Source organism: Chiroxiphia lanceolata, chromosome 6 (genome assembly GCF_009829145.1).
Source record: "Chiroxiphia lanceolata isolate bChiLan1 chromosome 6, bChiLan1.pri, whole genome shotgun sequence".
Classification (NCBI taxonomy): Eukaryota; Metazoa; Chordata; class Aves; order Passeriformes; family Pipridae; genus Chiroxiphia; species Chiroxiphia lanceolata.
In genome coordinates this window covers 29,515,503-29,535,461 of record NC_045642.1, presented here as the reverse complement: position 1 = coordinate 29,535,461, position 19,959 = coordinate 29,515,503, and the positions used below count along the sequence as shown (strand labels likewise).

Genomic DNA, 19,959 nt, shown 5'->3' with positions numbered 1-19,959 from the left:
TCACATTATATTTCAAACACAAACTTTTCTTTTTTGTATGCTTAATAATAACTGCATTTCTCTGGGGAATGTCAGGCAAGCTTTAGATCTATATATATATATAGATATAATGCTGTATATAGACTGATAAATGTATCATAAAATGTAACATAGAGTTGGACTCTAAGGCTCAATTATCCATAGATGCTTAGTGTCAGTATTTACAACTGCCTTTATAACTAGAAAGATTGTTCTCTTAAACTATTGTTGGAAAAAGGGAGGAAGAATAAAACCAATCTCGAACTTGACATGCCTGTTATACTGAAAGGAGTACTGTTTATTTTGGGTATGAGAAAGAAAGGATGGTGTTCCTGCTTCCCTGTTCATTTCAAAAATAGGACATCTTGTTCAAAGCATTTCTTGTGGAATTTGCATCACAGATGCAAAAGTAAAGTGCTTGTGACAATACTGCCAATCTGTCATGAATTTCAAGACAATTTGGGAGACAAGCCAGCAAACCATAGCAAAAAACAAGAGTAATTCACACAATGGCTTGTTCCTGGCCTTGATGGCTGGATAGCCCAACGCTAGGCTTTGACAAACTAAGAGAACAGTAAAATAACCTGATAGGGTATTGGGTTTGCATGACCAGGTTTTAGTAGTGGGGCTGCTTACAGGGGTGGCTTCTGTGAGAAGCTGCCAGAAGCTTCTCCTATGTCCCACAGAGCCAGTGCCAGTTGGCTCAAAGACAGACCTGTCACTGGTCAAGGCCAAGCCCATCAGCAATGTCAGTTCCACCTCTGCAATAATACATTTAAGAAAAGGGAAAAAAGCTGCACAACAGCAATTTCAGCTGGAGAAAGGAGAGAGAAACAACTCTGCAGTCAGTGAAGAAAGAGGAGCAGGAGGTGCTCCAGGTACCAGAGCAGAGATTCCCCTGCAGCCCATGGTGCAGACAATGGTGAAGCAGGCTGTTCCCATGGAGCCCATGGAGAACCACAGCGGAGCAGAGATCCACACGGAGCCCCTAGAGGATCCCACGCCAGAGCAGGTAGATGCCCAAAAGAGGCTGCAACCCCATGGGAAGCCATCACTGGAGCAGGCTCCTGGCAGGACCTGTGGTGCCATGGAGAGAGGAGCCCAAGACTGGAGCAGGTTTGCTGGCAGGACTTATGACCCTGTGGAGGACCCACACTGGAGCACCTCATTCACATTTCTCCCAATGCCAAGCGTAACACAAGCCATGCCAAGCAGCCCCATGAGTTGCCAGGCCCTGCAGAGCTGGCAGATCCTGTCCACCTCCCAAAGTTGGCCCAGAGGACAGGGTAGGTCAGAGGCCATGCTCTCTGTGACAATGGACAGTTGCTTCAGTCTCTTGGGGGGTGATGTCCATCCTGACCCAGCCCTGGGGGCTGCAAAGGTCTTGGTCATTCTGGAAAAGTGAGGGATCACCCGTGTAACGAAGCTACTCATCCTGCATAGGAAGTACTTAAAAACTGCAGGCAGGTTGGTTTAAGTGCAGAATATTAATCTGCATTATTAATTCCACCAATTTAAGAGACCAAGATGTATTAAACAAAATTCATTGCTGACCTGTATTTTAGATCACACATGATCCAATTTCAAAAATTTGTGGAGATAAAATTTTCTCAGCCTCTTTCATTGCCAAAAATATCGTTGGTTTTAGTGTCAGCAATATCTACTTTGAATTTAAATGATATTCCCACATTATGGTGGGCCCAAAAGCATAAGGTAAAATTATACCAACAATTCCATTTTTCAGAGGTGCAAAATTTTGGATTTTTCACTGCTGGTTTTGATGTATGATGCACAGAAAACTGGGATGCCTTTTTATAGGTAGATCCATTGATCATCCAGCATTCTACTTTAATTCCTAACCCTTCTTCTTGAATTCAGGGAATATTATTATCAGCTTCAGCCTTATCTGACTCCATTCATTTTTCAAATATATAACCAAAGTGGCTAGGTTTAAATCTGTTTTACTGGAATGTACCACCTTTTGTAAACTGTTTCACTGACTGATAATCCTAACTGGGGAGTTATGAAGGCTATATGGAATATCTTTTAACTGTGACAGAAAAAAGAACTGTATTAAAGATGGTGAAAGGAGAGCAACAGGCAGGGGGGCTGGGCTCTGAAAGGGCTCCCACCTTTGGCCTGAACCAATGTGCTCTTTGTAGGCAGGAAGGGTCAACTAGAGGATGCAAATGTTATGACGCCAGAGAATTTCTGACAATGAGGGAAGGGGACAGGGGAAAATACCAGGGCATCCCCAGCAGGTCTCCTAGTTCCAGTACAAGCAGGGAATGAAACAATAGATTTCTGATCGACAGCAGAGCCACACAACCAGTAATAACTAGCTGCAAGGGCCTGCTAAGTAAAGTTACGATACCGATTACTGGAGCAATGGGAAAAGGAGCTTTACTGCCATTCTTGACACTCATGGAGTGTCCAGTTGGACTAAACTGACTCACAAGTTTCTATATCCAGAATGTCCTCTTCCACTGTTGAGCTAAATGGACAAATAACTTTTTTGGAGAACTCTGTACAGCTATACATCTCACAGGAAAAGGCATAGAAAGCTCAAATCTGTTTACCATGAACCAGACTTGAGAGGAACCCGAAAGCGTCACCCTGGATGCAGTATTGAAGGCTGCTTAGAGACTGCCAATCTGAATTTAACACCAATAAAGAAGCCTTGTTCTAAGGAGTATAGGCTGGTACAGGGTTTAAGAGCAATAAACAAATACCTCAACTCTGTGTGTGGATGGGCTTCTTGCGCAATGGGTGAAAGAACCCGTTTCATGACAAAAACAGTGGAGAAGTTCATGGAGGACAGTCCTCCATGGGAGGGATGCCACAAGGGAGCAGGGCAAGAGTGTGAGGAGTCCTCCCACTGAGGAGGATGGAGCAGCAGTGACAGCATGTCTGAACTGATCACAACCCTGTCCCTCTTTGCTGCTCAGGGGAGAGGAGGTAGAGAATTTGAGAGTAAAGTTAAACCCAGGAAGAAAGGAGGGTAGAGGGGAGATTTTGTTTTGTTTCTCGTTATCCTTCTCTGATTTGATTTAATTACTCTGATTCAATTAATTTTCCCACATTGAGTCAGGTATGCCCATGACAGTAACTCATGACAGGTGAGTGATCTCTCCCTGCCCTGCTCTTGACCCACAAGCCTTTCATTTTATTTTCTCTCCCCTGTCCTGTTGAGGACAAGAGTGATAGAGTGGCTTTGGTGGGCACCTGCCATCCAGCGAGGGTTAACCACAGCAGACAGCTTAAAAACAGAAGTATGCCTCAAAATCTACTTAATATATTAAATCATGTCAGATAAAAGACTCTGAGGGAGCTTAAATGATCTGGATTAAGACAGAAGGTCCTGGCACCAGCTAATAACTTAACACAGTGCTCCTCCATTAAATGTCCAAATAATTCCTTCCTGTAATCTCAAATAAGGCAGTCAGAAAAACACACAAGACTACACGTATCATTAAGAATTTAAAGAAAAAATGAGAAAACCTCTGTGGCATTATCAAAATTGACTCTTAACAAGCTTTCCCTAAATATCTGCTCTTGATCACTGAGACTCCACCACAAAGGCTTCTGATGTGAATCCATTGGCACCCTTATGAAGAAAAATAATTTCCTTTCCCTTGCCTTCTCAACCCCCAATTCCTCTCTCAAAGTTCAAATTCTTCACAGTAATGTAACTTATATTTTGATTACAACATAAACCTTCTTTAATACTTTATTCAAATATCACCCCTTCTTCAAAACATTATCTCTTTTTCCTCATAACCCTGAATTCTCACACAAATGTTTCTTGTTCTCAGTTACTTCAGCTTGCTTTCTGGTCTTCGTAACATCTGGTCTCCCTCATAACATCCACCTGAAATGCTTTTAAGATTACCAGCCTCACTCCCTCTTCTGGTCTCATGCAAGTCCCACACACATGCCCGCGTTTCCTACTTTCCTCCACACTTCAGAGCTGAAACTCTCTTTTTTTAGCTATTCCCTTATGTCACCATCTCACCCCAGGACCTTCTTATCCCACCTGTAAAGGCAGAGCCTACCAGAAGGAGGCTTGCTTTGCCCAGGTGACCCTCAGCACACCCTCCTAGCCCGCTGCACATCCCAGAAAACTGTTTTTTTGGGCAGCTTTTCATCTCATCGCACGGATGCATTAGCAACGCTACTTGTGCACAGTTTCCAAGGACCGTCACACCATCACGCCGACCCCTTCCTCAAGTCTCCCCGCCGCGCTCTGCCCCGCGGAGGGGCCCCGCTGTGCCCCGCGGAGGGCGCTCCCCGCCCGCGGGCGGAGCTCGGTGCAGGGCGGCGGGCAGGGCCCCCCGGAGCCGCGGGGAGCGAGCCCCGAGCGCCCGCCCCCGGCCCGGGCCTACCTCGGATGTCCACGGCCGCCATGGCCGCGCCGCGCACTTCCTGACCGGGGCGGGGCGACGCGCAGGAAGCGGCTTTGAAGCGGGGAGGCGGCGCCAGCGGGACAGTGGGTGTGGTGGGAGAAGGTTCCTGATCCCGAGGCCGCGTTGCTGGACAGGGAAGCACCGGCTCGAAGAGCAGTCGCTTTCACCTGATCTTGACTCTCTGGTAGTTGCCGGTCACTTTCAAAGTAAAAGAGATGCGGGCTGCAGGTTTGCTGCTCGGCATCACAGTCATCCTGGTTGAGCTGGCTGGGGTATCTCTGATTTAGTTTGCCATGTGGGAATCATGTGGGATGTTTGAGATCACACTATCAGAATACTGCATGGTTCCTGCCCTGAGGTTTGGTCCTTGGCATTTTGGCTCTTTGGTCATTTACAGGGTGAAGAACAACATTCAGTGGGTGGAAGAATATACATGCACTAAAGATTAACGAGCTTTTTATTTAGATTGACAACTACAATCTACCAGTCTGCTGTACACAGCGTCCAATACCCTTGTGTCATGCTAGCGTAGCTCCAGGCACTCATCTTGCCCGAGCCTTTGCAGAGGCTGCCGAGATCAGCCCTTCCTTTGCTGGCAGCAGCAGGGTCTGAGTCTGGAGGTTATCAGCTCACTAATGGCACATAATGGTAATTAGTGATGGAATTTCTTCCCCTTCTGTTAGAGATCTGCGTGAATAAAGTACACAAGTACTTTAGTGTGTATAAAGTATAGGAAAGGGATATTATTATTGTATGAGAGCGATCAAAAAGTGAGACCAACCCAGAGCTGATGCTGCTTATTTGCTCTTTATTCAGTCCTTTCATACCAATGCATTAGGAGACGAACGTTATTTTGCAAACCCACATATTCTTCCCCCCGGCTCTCCATCCCCAAGGTTTCCTGTCTCATTCAATATGTTAGAGTCACTATCTGACTTGCGAATATTCTGGGCTTATTTTCTGTGAAGGAGAGCTGCCTGAAGAACACTTGCTTTATGTGTTTCAGGTGATGAAAGATGTGAAGGTACCAAGTGAAGGTTACAGAAAGTGACAAGATCAGGCAGAATAATGCTGCTTTGGAAAACTGGACTTTAGTCATGCCAGTGATATAGTCATTACATTACATTAATGAAGTTTTTTTCAACATAACGTGGTGTATAGATGTGCTAAGCCTTTGTTGCAAATACAGTAATAGTCATGCTTTGTCTGTTCTGTAAGTCTCTGCACACTGAGAAGTTAAGTTCTCTGAAATCTCTCACACTTTAATCACCCAAATTAAGATTTTTGTAATCTCAGTACCTCAAGGCTGTATCTCTAAAAGGGAGGTGATGACATGCTCCTTAGCTCTGAGTGGTTTATGAAAATAAATTTAATAATATCTGCAAAAATATGAGGCTGGGGTGGTAAGTATCCTGAGAAAAATGATCTTCTCTTCAAAAACTATTTGCTTATTGTGCAAAAAATAAGTAAAAAAGATTGAACAGTGGAAAAAAACTAATGAGCACTTTTCAATTGTAGCACTGAATTCAGAACAAAGCTATGAAAACACAGCACTTGGTAGTCTTTAAAGGCACAAATACAGTAAAAATTGAATGTAACCTTAATTTTTCAATTTTGTGATTCCTGAGTGCTCATTTTCGTTACCGAGATAATATTCTGTGAAATATACTTTTCCATGGGGTAATTCACATGCATGTACACTGCATATCCCCATGCACTAGGTAGCTGCTACTTGTCAGCAGTCTGAACCTTTGCCAAACACATCTCTCTGGTGTTATCCTCACCAGAGCGTTTCCAAATAATACTATGATAGGTTGCCATTCTAAACCAAATACTTTAATATCCCTGTCATGAACAATCCTCCTGAAGGGCAAAAATGCCAACCGACATAACAGCCACCTTTCTGGAGAATCTCTGACGCCCTGTCTCATTCTATTTTTGTGCAAACCATTTCTCTTCAGTAGCAAATAGGAACTCAAACTCTATTTTAATTATTCATATTGTCCATCTTTCCTGCTGACTCTGCACCTCTCCAGAGCAAGTATGTCTTTGGATGAGTGAGAGGATGAAAAGTAAAGATTCCTGGATGGGAAATAATGGGGTTTGATGGCTTACAATAAATTTTCAATTACATGGTGAGACTAGCCAAAGCACTGCTGGAAAGAACTGTTCATCTGGTAACATTTTCACCTTCTGCTATAGCATGAAAGGCTAGGGCTTTTTCACTCGACTTCCTCTAAAGGGAGAGTCCTAATGAGCATTTCGGTTCTGTCCTTCTCAGCAGGAGGTGTGGATTACAGGTGGAGAGCTAATGAAAGCTATCAGATAAAATGAGGAATTTATGCACTCTGCTTTTGAAGTCAAAGAAAGGCACCTTAAGCAATGAATACTTAGACATATTCATTCCATTTGTGTACTTAAGAATTCATAAAATACTTGGATAAAAACTGACACCTTTTCATGGCTCAGTATTTGGATCTCATTTAGCATCACCCTCCCCCAGTGGAATTATTCTGTGTATTTCTCTGGTCAGAGTTAATGAGGAATCTCATTCTACTGTGCCCCCCTCTACACATATATATATATATATATATAACAGAAGAGACTGTCCGTAATTTACAATGTTCGTTATCTCCAGTGGATGCAGGATTGGTAATCCTATGTGCTCCAAACCACATTATGGGCATAGCAGGAAGACTACCAAGGAGTCCCTTTATAGTCTCAAATAAACACAGCTAAATTGAGAAGGCTACATCTAAAAAGGGACGGAAAACCATCTCTGTGCACATCTCTAGCAGTCTGCAGGGACTGAACAATAATCTAGCTATATGCCATCAAGTGAAAAGTATTGTGTATGTATCCTTATCATTATACTCTGGGCAGTTTCCAAAACATATTAGAGGCTGCTGAAGAAGATCATCACAGCACTTTGGATTCTGCCAACCTGCATTTGAACTCACAGATTAGTAGTACAAAGCTCCAAGTCCCATTCTGTGTTCTACTAAATCTAGTTCTGCAGTGAAGCACAAGGGAAATTTAAATTCCTATGCTAATGAAAAATTGCTGGGCTTGAATTAGTTATGAAATGAGCAATTTGCTACTGGTTTTTTTATAGTAAATAGGAATGGCAAAATATTCTTTTAAATCCTTATCCTGTAAGGAAAGACATCAAAAAATAAACAAACCAGTGACAGAAGCTTATGGGCAAATGCTGAAATCACAAAATTGGAAGGGAGGGAAAGGGAATGTTTGAGTGGGCTACCATGAGTTCATCCCCCGCATTTTGTTTTAACATTTTTGCTGGTGAAGTTTCTTTCTTTCCACCCAGAAAACAATCACGTGGCCAGTGTCTTCAGATGGCATTACACATGCAGTCATTTACAGAATAGCTTCCAGTAGGCCTCAAAAGCCATCATTGAATTGTGCTTTAGAAACCCATAGCACAGCCAAATTGCAAAATTCTGGTTTTTAAATCCTTAATCAGCCGCTTTTGCTGACTTCAAAGTCTGTTAATTTCTCCTTTCGCTCAGTGCATCTGCGTGTACTTTTCCTTTTCCTGAGATGCTGTTTTCTGCACATTTTTTATAAATACTGCTAATCACATGCATTGACTAAAAAAAAATAGCCAGGCTTGTAAGTTCTTTTTTTCTCCTAGAAAAATGCCACTGGGAAGATCTAACTAAAGTGGCTGCAATGATGGCCGCAGCTGGTGCTCTTCTCAAAACTGGATCCCCCCTCATTGCTCTTGGCTCTGGGCTGCAAAGAGTAGAAAAGCTGGGAGACACTGAAAAGAGTGATGCTCCTGGCATCCTCAGATCATTTTAAAACATCTCATTGTTTTTTATTACTTTATTTTGCTTTATTATATATTATTTATATAATAAATAATATATATAATTTTTATATATATAATATATAATATATAATATATTATGTATATTTATAATTACTATATTATTGCTTTATTACAGTCTCCTGTTTGAAGGGATGGAGAAAGAAAAGATGAAACCCTGCTAACAGTCTAAAAGCTTCCTGAAAACAATTAATCTCCCAATAAACCCCTAAAGGCTATCTGTCAAGAAGTTAATAAAGATGAAATGTCAGGATGCCACATGGCTGCTAACAACTGCAGGCAGGAGGGGAAATGAGCTTCCAAGCAAAGAAGCACCAGCTATGTCATCCTGCATATGATCACATATTAAAACCACACTGAAACTCCAGATGCTGACTTTTGTGTCTCTGCAGACATCTCTGACCTTAGCAACTCTGCTGCTGCATTGGCATTAACAGCACAAAAGCCCATGACAAAGAAGGATGCAGGAAGTACAATCTGCAGGTGTTGGATAATCCAGAGGGGACTGGTAGGAGAAACAGAAGCTGCCCCATGTCCCAAGAGCTGCACAGGTCAGACACAGGCCAAGGTCCAGCAAGAGGCAAATTGAGCTGTCAGACAACCTTGGAGTATGGCCTCCATCCGATACAGCTCTACTTGTCTATATTTGTTTGTTGGATTGGGAGTCAACCAATGTTTTATTTCCTCCCAGTTTCCGAAGGGCAGATCAGAACCCTGGAGCAGAGCCCTGGCCCCACTCACTGCCAATGAGCAAACAGTGTCTGCTGACAGCCCAGGCTTGCCCAGGACAGAGAGGGGGAGAAGTGCAAATCAATCTTCTCACCACGCACCCTCTTTATTGCACAAGCCTAATAATCTAATATTCCCAATCTCTGAACTACACTACAGACAGCATTTGAAGGACATCTCTCAGTAAGCTTTGATCCCTCCCAATGGGAGGATGCAAAACATGGGCAGGGTGACCAGATCAGGAAGCTGAAAGAAACAATTTCAATGCTTCAGGATTGCAGAGAGCTACAAAATCCTGCAAGCAGCACTGGTGGCAGAACATTCATGAAACCCCCTCAGCATTTTCTCTGCTTCAGCAGCCTCAGGCCTCATACTGTTAAAAGGGTTCTATTTCTCTTCAGGGAAGAATTTTCATGTCTGCTCCATCCATTTAGTCACATATGTTTTTCCCCTGCACCTTCTGTCTACCTAAAATAGATATCCTCACCTACTATGAGATCTTAGTGTACACTCATCACTGTCTCAGGTACCTAATGGGCCAGTCAGGTCCTTGATTGGAGCCCTTCTTCCCTGCTTTCCTTTTACATTATTTTTTACTGGTGTTGGTTGCCTGGTAACTCTAACACCTTTGCCTCCTTCAGAGGAATTTTACATGCCCCTGCCCCAACAGGTACTGAAAAAAACACATTATTTCCATCCTGCCTGCTATTTCCTTTTTCATCTGTGCCTCCACACATCACAAAGTTGAAGTCAGACAAGTTGCCCAAGCGTTGACCCCAGGAAATAACCGCATAGCCAGGGCTGCTCATCCCTGGGACCAGAGCAAGCGGGAATTAGTGCTAACATCTGAGCTAAGCTAAGGTGGGGAACCTGGCCTATTTGCTGGGCCTGTGAAAAATGATCTCTTCAAAGTGTTCCTTCTGTGCTGGGTAATACTGCATTGTCAAACGTTATTTGCAAGGTAATTGGACACTGTTTTGGACAGAGGAAAGGTCAAGTTTGGTAGAGGTGACATAAGTTTATGGGAGCCTTTCATCTCAACAGCTTTTGACTGCTTAGTCTGAACAAGGTATTTTCAGAGGGGGAATTTCCTCAGTCACTGCAAATGTGGCTGAGAAGGTGTGGGTTCCTCTTCCTTTCCATTCAGAAGTGGCTGCAGAGAGTGTCATTATAGGCTTCACCTTCTTGCTCTATAGCCTCTAAACTGCAAGGTCCTCTATGGGGTAGGAATCTACTAGTGAATCAGTGTCCAGCATGGGCTCTGGGTTCTGTACTTTATAGAGAAATCTCATTCTCAGGAGTATCCATTGCTTCTCCTGCAGGAGTAAGAAAATTCTTAGCACAGGTTGCATTAAAAAATTATGGGTTTTCCTACCCAAATACAGTTTATCTTATACTTGGCTTCAGTATGGTCCCCAAGAAGCAAGGTTGATCCCTTGTGTATCAGAACAATATCAGCCCATCATATTGGTCCTGCATTCTGCATCAGCAGAGACTGAAATTAGTCTTGCTGTGCCACTTCACAGAAACTTACAGAGACTGTACTTGTGACCCTGAGCTCACAATGTACAAAGCTGGAAACAATGTAGCTCAGCAGGAGGACACTGTCCAGGACATTTTTGTCCATGAGAGAACCCTCCATTTGCGGATATTCTCTCAACCACATCAGCCAAGAGTGGGCCAGTTAGGAATATTTTACACCAGGCTTTGACAGGAAAGAGTAGGTTAAATTAATTAGGCTCACATCACAGAGATTCAGCGTCTGCTCCAAACGATGACGAACCTGCACTGATACCAGAGCTTCACCTGTATAATGGAAAGCATCACAGCACCCCTCTGCTTTGCAGATCATACTGAAGTCAGTAGGTATGTGGCAACTTACAGAACATGCTGGGATAGTTGCATATCCAGCAAAGAACTAGTCATGTTTTTCTATCAGTGCAATGAAGAGTGGAGCCAGGATGCTTACGGATTAGCAAGCAAATTATTTTATTTGATCATTCCCCCACTCTCATCTCCCCAGTGTTTTAAATATCCCTTTTGTTGAACAGGAAAAAATTAGAATAGCTAGGCAGGAGATACATGAACATATCTGATCTACTGGATGGAGTGTAGCCAAACCAGCAACATCAGACATGTGTTTTTATAGTACTTAGCAGAGTGGGGCTCCGCTGGGAGTCAGAAGCATGATGATGCAGTGATAAATAATGATAATAGGAGCATCAGGAGATGAATACAGACAAGCTAGATGTGCTACAAATCTGTCAAAAATTATTGACATTTACCATCAGCATCCACCACATGACCTTCATAGCTTGATTCCATGCCATGAAGTGTAGACTGTTGTTTGAGGGAAAAAATGGTAAGGCAGGGCAACAGGGCTGTTTCTCCAGGACAGGCTTCCCCAGTATGGTACAAATCAGCAGCAAAGTGTTTCATTCACATATAGAGCACTGCATCTGTAAAAAAATGTATTTCTGCCCAGCAGGAAATGTCCTCACGTAATCAGCTTGGGCTCTGTACTGAAAAAGGACATCATGAGCCTTACTGAGCTGTACAGTCTGACATGGCCATACAGCCCCAAAATAATCCTTGTTTAGTGTCTGACACTTTAGCAAATCTCTCAATCGTGTTAATTTTTTTTTTTATTATTCCAAGTTATAACAAGATTTGGATTTAAGGAAGGGTAGGTTATATTAGTTTCCTTGTCTTTGTAAATTCGCTATCAGGCCTGCGGTAAAATCAGTATCCTTCAGACTTTAGCTCCAGGATGACTGGAGTATATTTTCCATCTATATTATCTATCTATTCAACTCACTGTTGTTCCTTCCTAAAAGGGAAGGTTGAGCAGAGAGGAACATTGTGTGGCTGATGACTTACTAGCCTTTGAGATGAAACTTTGGACTCTGTTCTGGGCAGAATAATTGATCGCTTCAAACTGATTCTCAGGTGAGTATCAAGGATACAGAAGAAGTAGCCCGAATTCTTGTAATGCTCATGGGTTTTCTGCTTTCTCATCTATACTGCTTTTATGGCAGATCAAATGTCTCCTCTGTCGAACATTTACATAAGTGGACATGGAAAGCTGTATTTATCCTGTATTCCTTTTCTGTATGAATCTCATTTGTTAAAATGCATGTTTATCCATTTTATAGTTCTTTTATTCAAATTTATCAGTACATTTTACAAAATACAGAATATATTAAATGTTGCAAATTCTTGAGTCTCACCACAATAATCTCAGGTAATGGAAGTCAGTATACATTGAGATTCCCATTTGTGAATACCAAGTTTCCAAAGCCTGACTGCCTTTCAGTGCTGATGGAGTGGAAGTGACTATATATGGCATTTGTTTTCCAGACTGTAATTCATCTCCCATACCTATTTTCAATGCAACAGCTTGTTTCAATGACTCCAGAATCCAGTCCTTTTTAGAAGCTGTTTCTCATTTCTGTAACCCTGAGGCCTCAGTCAGTTGAGCAGATAAAGACTGGATTTATGAGTGCAAGTGTATGTCAGAAAATCACCTCTAAAACAGAAGAAAAAAAATTATCAATGAAACTACAGAGGTGTTCCTACTTATCCAGTCCACACATATAAACCTTTATATAAAATATTTGCTATTATATAAAAGTGACCTGTTTGCTTTCAATCTATAGATGACTGTGGTGTTATACAATGATCTGATTTGTAACATGAACATGACACATTTTATAAATTTTTACTTTCCTTAATGCAGCTCAAATATCTCATTTCAGCATCTATATTAATTTTAAAGCACTCTTAAGGCACATGGTAAATAATTAAAAGCCAATTTCTACGTATTGTGTCCATGCCTGTCTTCTCTTCATTCCCTCATTCAATAGGAAAATGCTAAAAACACATCATACATTTACAAGATGGCTTGAAAAATACACTGATACTGGTTCTAATCACCAACCCCCTAGAAGAGGTGTAGCTGAGAAGCCTCATCCCACCAGGAGGTGCTGCAGGACACGGCAGGGGGGCTGGGTCATTGGGAAACGTGGGAGAGACTCAGGGGAGAGAGGTGGGAAGGTAATTAGGCTGAGATGATCGCAGATGTTGTTAAGAAGTTGGACCACCTATCCTGGATCACATTCCCAAAGGTTAATGCCCTGGCATCCCACAGGGGTCAGTCCCTAAAATCAAAAGCTTTGAGACTCCTGTGCTGCTCATGAGCATGCATTCCCCCATTTTGTGTTAAGCTGATGGGTTTGTGGCAGTATCCCCTGTTCTCATGGGTACCTTTCTACAGAGGGCATTATCTGAGAGTAATTTGAGTAAACCGTACGACTTTGAGGAGCCCTTCCTATTTATTAACATAAGATATATGTATGAGTTCTGTAGGAAGAACCCTTAAAGACAATGAAAAAAAGAATAATCAATAAACTAAACCAAATACTAAGTGGGTTAGCAAGCAAACAACATGAGGACAATTGCAACATACCCCATTTCTCCAAGCAGAGTGGCTCAATTCCCACCATCCCCAAAGCCTCCCAGTACAGAATGAGTGATCTTGCTAATAAGGTCAAGCATAGCTTATTCTACTAACTGCTCTGCATTTTTTAGCACTGGTATTTCTAAGCCTAGCACTGTGATGAAAACAGTCAAATAATTGTACAACTCCATGAAGGAAGGAAACAGCCCAATGAGAGATTTATGTAGGCAGACCCTCATGAGCAAACCGTGCTTAATTGAAAACCAAATTGGCTAAAATGAAGTCTGGATACCAAAGTCAGTGAGTAGTTGACAGGACATGCAAGCAGAGAAGCAAACAGAGGCATGGTCAATGAGCAATTTAATAAATCTATATTCATACAGATATTTTAATTTTGGAGGAAAATAGTCCATTTTCTTTCTGTTCAGTCTCTTCAACACCAGGAAGCCTTCCTTTCCTGAGCTGCCAGGACACTCGTGCTCAGGGCGAAGAGATTATTGTGACAGCTGTGCACAGACAAGTAGGTCCATAAGGACTGCTCATCTGGCTCTCCTCAGGGCAATTTTGTTAATAAAAGCTGTGCACGGCAGCTTATGGGGAAAGAAACACTTTTTGCAAAGAGTGTGCCAATGCAACAACAGTGTGTTGCAGGAACCACTAAATAAATTTTCTGCAGTGAAATCCACAGTGAGCTTCAATTAAATAGTGATAGTGCTCATCTCTACATGTCCACACTGGGACCTTACATTTACAATATCACATGGACCCACTAAATGGGCTTTAAAGGCTTTCATAGATCAAGGTCCATTAGAACGTCTGTGCTCTTTGCAGGATGAAGCAATGATGTTTCTTCACTTAGAGTTCATTTAAGCTTCCAGAATACATAGAGTTATACTGATACCACACCATACTGGCCACCTTCCACCACTGCAGTGTCCTAGGAGATGAGGTCTGGCCTGGAAAGCTGTCCAGATGAGGAACAGAACCATTTTTGCAGCAAAAGAAGAAAGCTGAGAATCTTACATGTGAACTGCAGGGCTGATGCTACTGAGATCTCTCACAGCTGGTAAGTCTGCAACCATGCTGCCTGGGGCTTTGTGCCCACCGGACCTCACAAGTTTCCTTGTAGCAAATCTGGGAATGCATGTTCTCAGGAAAACCTCACATGTTGCACTATGATAAATATTGAGGTTGCACCAATAAGTGTGCCTCTTTCAGAGCTTTTCTTCCTTTTTCTGCTTTTCTGTGAGCAGATCGCCCATACATGTGATAAATGAGCTTAAAGATGTCCACTTTCCACTGTAGCTTTCACTCAAGTGGTTTCACTTGAGCACTTCTTTATATACAAGAATCCCCATGCTCAGAAATGGATCTATCAATAGGATGAAGTGAGCCGTCTGCTTAGCTGTGCACTGCAGCACCCTCAGCGTGTTAGGAAAGAGAAAAGCAAGCAGAATAACTACATCTGACTGGAAAAGCAAGTGCAAATGCATTTACACTGAAATTTGACCCAGGCCCTGCAGTTTACACTTCAAACTCAATAACAGCACAAGCGTATGAAAGGTCCGGAGCATAAAACACCTTCAGCTCACCTCTCTTCCAAAGATAGCATAACTAACTGAGCTGCAGGGCCTGCCAGTCTGCCGACACGGTGGCTAAGTGCTCTCTTAGGGGAGTACCATTTACTGTTTCATCAGCCACACTTCCTGAAATAGCCTGTTTTTCCTCAGAGGCCACTCCCCTGATCACCATCAACAACTTGCAGGGGCTTTTGAGACCAGACAGGGAAAGGGTACAAACTTTCCCTTTGACATCAGCCCAGTCAGGTATGTCTAGCACAGTAAGACCCTTCCCAGAGGCCAGGGTTTGGTACCCCTCAGGCACGACAAAATTAGTTGGCATAGCAAAGACAATGAAAATGGATGCGAAGTGTAAGACAATCAACTTAAGCCACAGTTTTCAAGGACATTGCCAAACTAGGAACTTTCCAGACAACTTCGCTTGTTGTGAGATCTTAACTCCTTCACACATTGCCAGAACAGGTATTAAAAGGGCAGCCACTTCTCTAGCAGGTCTGCTTGCTCTGTAAAATGAGTGCTCACAGTTTTCCTCTTGCAGTTCAGCTCTAAGAGGGATTGGGAATAGCTACGCCTCACACTATTGGCAGTTGCACAAAGCAAGCAATTAGAAGCACAAGCATCCCCATTTGCTCCCATGTGTCATTTTTAATCTCATAAACAGAGACTAAGACACAAAACTAAGAGAAATGTTTTCTCAAGTTTAGAGGTAGTTGGATGCATATTTGATGTGTCTATATGTTACCATGGAAGAATTCAGCTGAATGAGAGTAACAACCATATGTGTAAGTTCAATCCAAGGGCGCTGATGTTAGCTATGTAGGTAATGGACAAGTAATGATAAATATGCACTCATCCTGGAGTGCAGTTGCAATCATTGCTTGATCATGAAGGTGTAAGCACGGTGTAAAGACTAGGCAACAGTTCTAACATGGACACACAAACTGAGCAGGCTTTACTGCTGGTGGTCGTTGGATGGCGTTTCTGTTCTGACTACCAACAATTCAAGGTTCATGGGGAGTCAGTGCATTTTAGGATTCTTTTTATGTTGTTCAGTAATTCAATTTCCAGTTATGCTCACATACTGTCTCATTAGACTCAAACCCAAGTGACTTACTCCACACTCCTGTACAGATCTGAATGCAAAGTGTCACCTGGTCACTCTTGGAGTTAAGTGATCTTTACTAACCTTGAACTACTTGGCATTTACTTGGACAGTAACAAGATGCCAGGCACAAGCAGACCCGCAGTAAGTGCTTCTATGCAGCCTCTTATTCCCCACTAATGCTGCACAATATGCAGTCTCCCAGCATTATGAGAATGAGTGTCTTCACCTTCATGGAGGATCAGAACAGGCACCCTGCCAGTCACAGTGGAACAGCTGATGCGCAGTAACTCGAGCCCATGCTGCTGTGACATAGCATTAGGCAGTTCTGCAGGTCTCCCTGGGGCAGTAGTAACTGTGACAGTGGAGAGAGGGTCTGCTTCCTTAGGGTCTCAGTAAAAGCATTGTTTTCAAGTCAGATCTAGGTCACTGCTAACTCAAAAGCCTCACACCAGGCTTGTTTGTCTGGTGTAGATGTGTCTTCAGAATTAGGACAGCCTTGGATTCTGGCAGGTAAGATACAGGAAAAATAAGGGCTAAAAGATAGAGGAGTGCCTACTTCGCAGTTCTAAATATCGGATAAGCGAGATGTGGGTGTGTTTTCTTCCAAATCTACTCTCTTCACACACAACAGAAGAATCAACCTTGCTGTTCTTTAGTCCAGCCTGAGTAAAGTGCAAGAGTTACCCAGAGCACTGGGGTTCACTTGAGAGATTCTAGCTGCAGCTTGTAGATAGGCTGTCAACAACTGATTTTAAGAGATTAAAAGTGTTTCTCAAACTTTGTTGGCAGCATTCCCTTCCAGTGTGATTGTCCTGTAAGTCAAAGTACTCATTTTTAATTAAAGTGCAAAAAGAAACACTAGGAGTGATGTTAAATGGTTTTGATTTGACTTGTTCTGGGTCCATGGCTAAGCCTCTTAGCAATTTGTTATTGCCTTTATGAAAAATAAAGAATTCAGAATGTTAAAAACATAATTTGAAACAGTTGTTTTAATTCTGAACAGCTCCTCTCTTAAACCATCCACCTCTTGGTATTATCAGCAAACATTTCTGTGACAAAGGTGCTGCTTATATATACACCCAAGGAATGGCTTGTCATAGAGACTCTCATTTGCCTGCAAACATTTCTGTTGACCATTTTTCCTCGATTGTATACTATTCCTGGGAGACTCATTGTAGTCCTAATTAACCATTCTCAGCTAGGCAATCAGCAGGCATCAAACAGCCCAGCAGGATCGACTGACCAGTCAAAGAACGCAGAGCGTGGAAGAAAACACAGGCACAATACTCTTTAAGTGGTTTGTTGCATTTGATGAACACTTATAAACTAAGGATCTTGTGTGATAAAAAGAAACTGTTGACTGCAACAAGTGATATGGAGAGATCAAAGGAATTTATACCAAGGTGGCACCTTCTGTTGCATGTGATTTTATTTCCCTTTCCTCTCTTCCTTGGGTATAACTGCATAAGATGATCTCCTAAGCAATGGATTTCAGAGGTTTCTCTAGTTTTGTGTTCTTGGGCCTTTCAGAAGCTCTTTCTCTTCTTTTCCCTGTATATGGACGAAAGGTTATGGTGCAGAGCTTTACATACAATTTGGAAATAAATAATGGATGATTGACTAAGCTGGTGACAGACTGTAGCAGCAGCAGCTGTGTATGCTGAAAGCTCGCTGCTGCTTGGGAATTCTGCAGCTGAATGGAGTCAATGAGGGATCTCTTTTCCACCATTTTCATCACAATCAGAAATGGATGAGGCTTGTGCTTTGGCATGAACGACTTGATGAAACAACTCTCACATGGCCAACAGTCCCATCAACACGAATGAATGAACAAGAACTGGACTGAGGCCTTACATGTTGTACTGCTTTCCAAATGGATATCTGGTTTTGAATGTATATAGACTTGCATCCTCATAGTGGCCCTTAAAGTTCCAGTTTATAAAAAGCTCACCTCACAGCATAAATGCTACAGTGAATTCACATTCATCTAGAAGAATCGTAGAATGGTTAGGCTTCGAAGGGACCTTAAAGATCATCCAGTTCCAATCCCCTTGCCAGGCACAGGGACACCTTCCACTAGACCAGGTTGCTCAACCTGGCCTTGAATACTTCCAGGGATGTGTTCTGTAGAAGCTTTTCTGGGCAACTTGTTCCAGTGCCTCACCATCCTTATCATAAACAAATGTCCTCTTTATGTCCGATAAACCTACACTCTTTCAGTTTAAAGCCAATCCCCCTTGTTATATCACTCCATGCTCTTGTAAAAAGTCCCTCTCCAGCTCTCTTATAGCCCCCCTTTAGGTACTGGAAGGCTGCAATAAGGTCTCTCCAGAGCCTTCTTTTCTCCAGACTGAACAATCCCAATCTCTCACCCAGTCTTCATAGGACAGTTTCTCCAGCCCTCCAATGCCCCACCAGAGCCCAAGTGCCCAGCCTCCTCAGCTGTCTCAGAAGCCTTTCCAGTGTCCTTATAGCAGTATCCTGAAATGCAGGGAATCTGTCCCATATGTCTGTAAATTAATCGTCCTATGGGCAGGCAGAAACAATTGCAGCTACAGGAAGGCTGGAAGAGCTCACAGCTATGCAAGATCCAGTGTTTTTCTCAATATTTACCATTTCACCTAAGAGCACATCTCCCAATCACAAACATGACTCCACAAAGACAATTTTCTTCAGGTAACCTGTGAACAGGAAGTTATGGTTTAATGAGTCACAGATCCTAAAATATCCCTATGAAGCATGTGACCACTGCATAATACTACTATTAATAATAATTGAGCAATGCAAGTGTATGCTTTCAGAACATGCTAAGGAATTCTCAGTGTGGAGGAGGAAAGACAGGAACATCCAGGCAGTTTTAGACACTCACAGCACCTGGGGACATCCAGACAGACAGGCACACCCCATCTATTACAGTATGACACAGATAAGCACATTCTGCTTCTATGGACAAACCCCCCTCACTGTTGGACAGAAGTCAGGCACAACAGCTAATACGGACTAATACCATGACCTCATCTCATGGCATACAGATAATGACTGCAAACTGGTCTAATTTTCTCTGAATGTATGTATGCCTTATTTCACAGTTCAGTGTATCGATATGATATATAAACTTATTTTTTCTGATGCTTTCAGGTTTCTGTCTTGTTTTCAAGCTGGATATCACTAGAGGTGTTGACCAGAGGCAAGCTTGTATGGTGAGTCTAGTGGGCCCCAGGCAGCTGAAATCTAGACCTGAATATCATGTCATATGTTAAATGAAATGTGAGGTATCTCTCAAGTACAAATCTTGTCTGACTCAGAAAGGTGATAGCTTCTCATGTTTTCCCCTAAGTACTATGTTCCCTTTGAAAAAGAAACAAATAAAAAAGGTCCCTTACATGAAGAGTCAATGGGGTGACTATATGACTGGTGTGATGTTTCCTAAATATTTTAGCGCGGCCAACACACTACTTAGCTCCTGAAGGAAGGAACGGATGGGCTAAACCGATCTTTACCAGTCATCCTACACATCTTATGGAATCTTCAAGTTCTCCGGCTGAGAGATCCAGCTCTCAGGTGAGGGATACTGTTTGCTATCAACAAAAAGTCCAAGTTGGCCAACAAACAGCAATCATTCGTACACTTCTGTTATGGTCTGGTTTGGATTTACATGGTTGTGGCATTTCTCTTCATATGCATCAGCAATATCAGGAAGAGAGCTTGGATATTTCTTGAAGAACTACAAGATGGAAAACTCATTTGGGTGCTTAGGCAACATTCGGGACTAAGTCACAGTTTGGTATATTCAGTATAGTTCATAATGT

The 19,959-nt window shown here is 42.5% G+C and overlaps 2 protein-coding genes across 5 annotated transcripts in view; both read right to left on the bottom strand.

The window, feature by feature from the left end:
• MED6 (mediator complex subunit 6) overlaps positions 1-4,486 on the bottom strand; it is a 30,167-nt gene extending 25,681 nt beyond the window's left edge. For 3 of the 4 annotated variants that reach the window (XM_032689897.1, XM_032689898.1, XM_032689895.1), the window contains exon 1: positions 4,404-4,486. In XM_032689897.1, the coding sequence (XP_032545788.1) occupies positions 4,404-4,425 (22 nt within the window). In that variant the 5' untranslated portion in view covers positions 4,426-4,486. Of the gene's footprint in view, positions 1-4,171; positions 4,291-4,403 lie in introns of those variants that run through there. The other variant, XM_032689896.1, reaches the window with a different exon arrangement.
• A 376-nt stretch (positions 4,487-4,862) lies between these two features.
• Positions 4,863-19,959, bottom strand: part of MAP3K9 (mitogen-activated protein kinase kinase kinase 9) — a 132,968-nt gene continuing 117,871 nt past the window's right edge. The window contains exon 12 of the mRNA XM_032689892.1: positions 4,863-5,111. Coding sequence (XP_032545783.1) covers positions 5,057-5,111 — 55 coding nt within the window. The 3' untranslated portion in view covers positions 4,863-5,056. The remainder of the gene's footprint in view (positions 5,112-19,959) is intronic.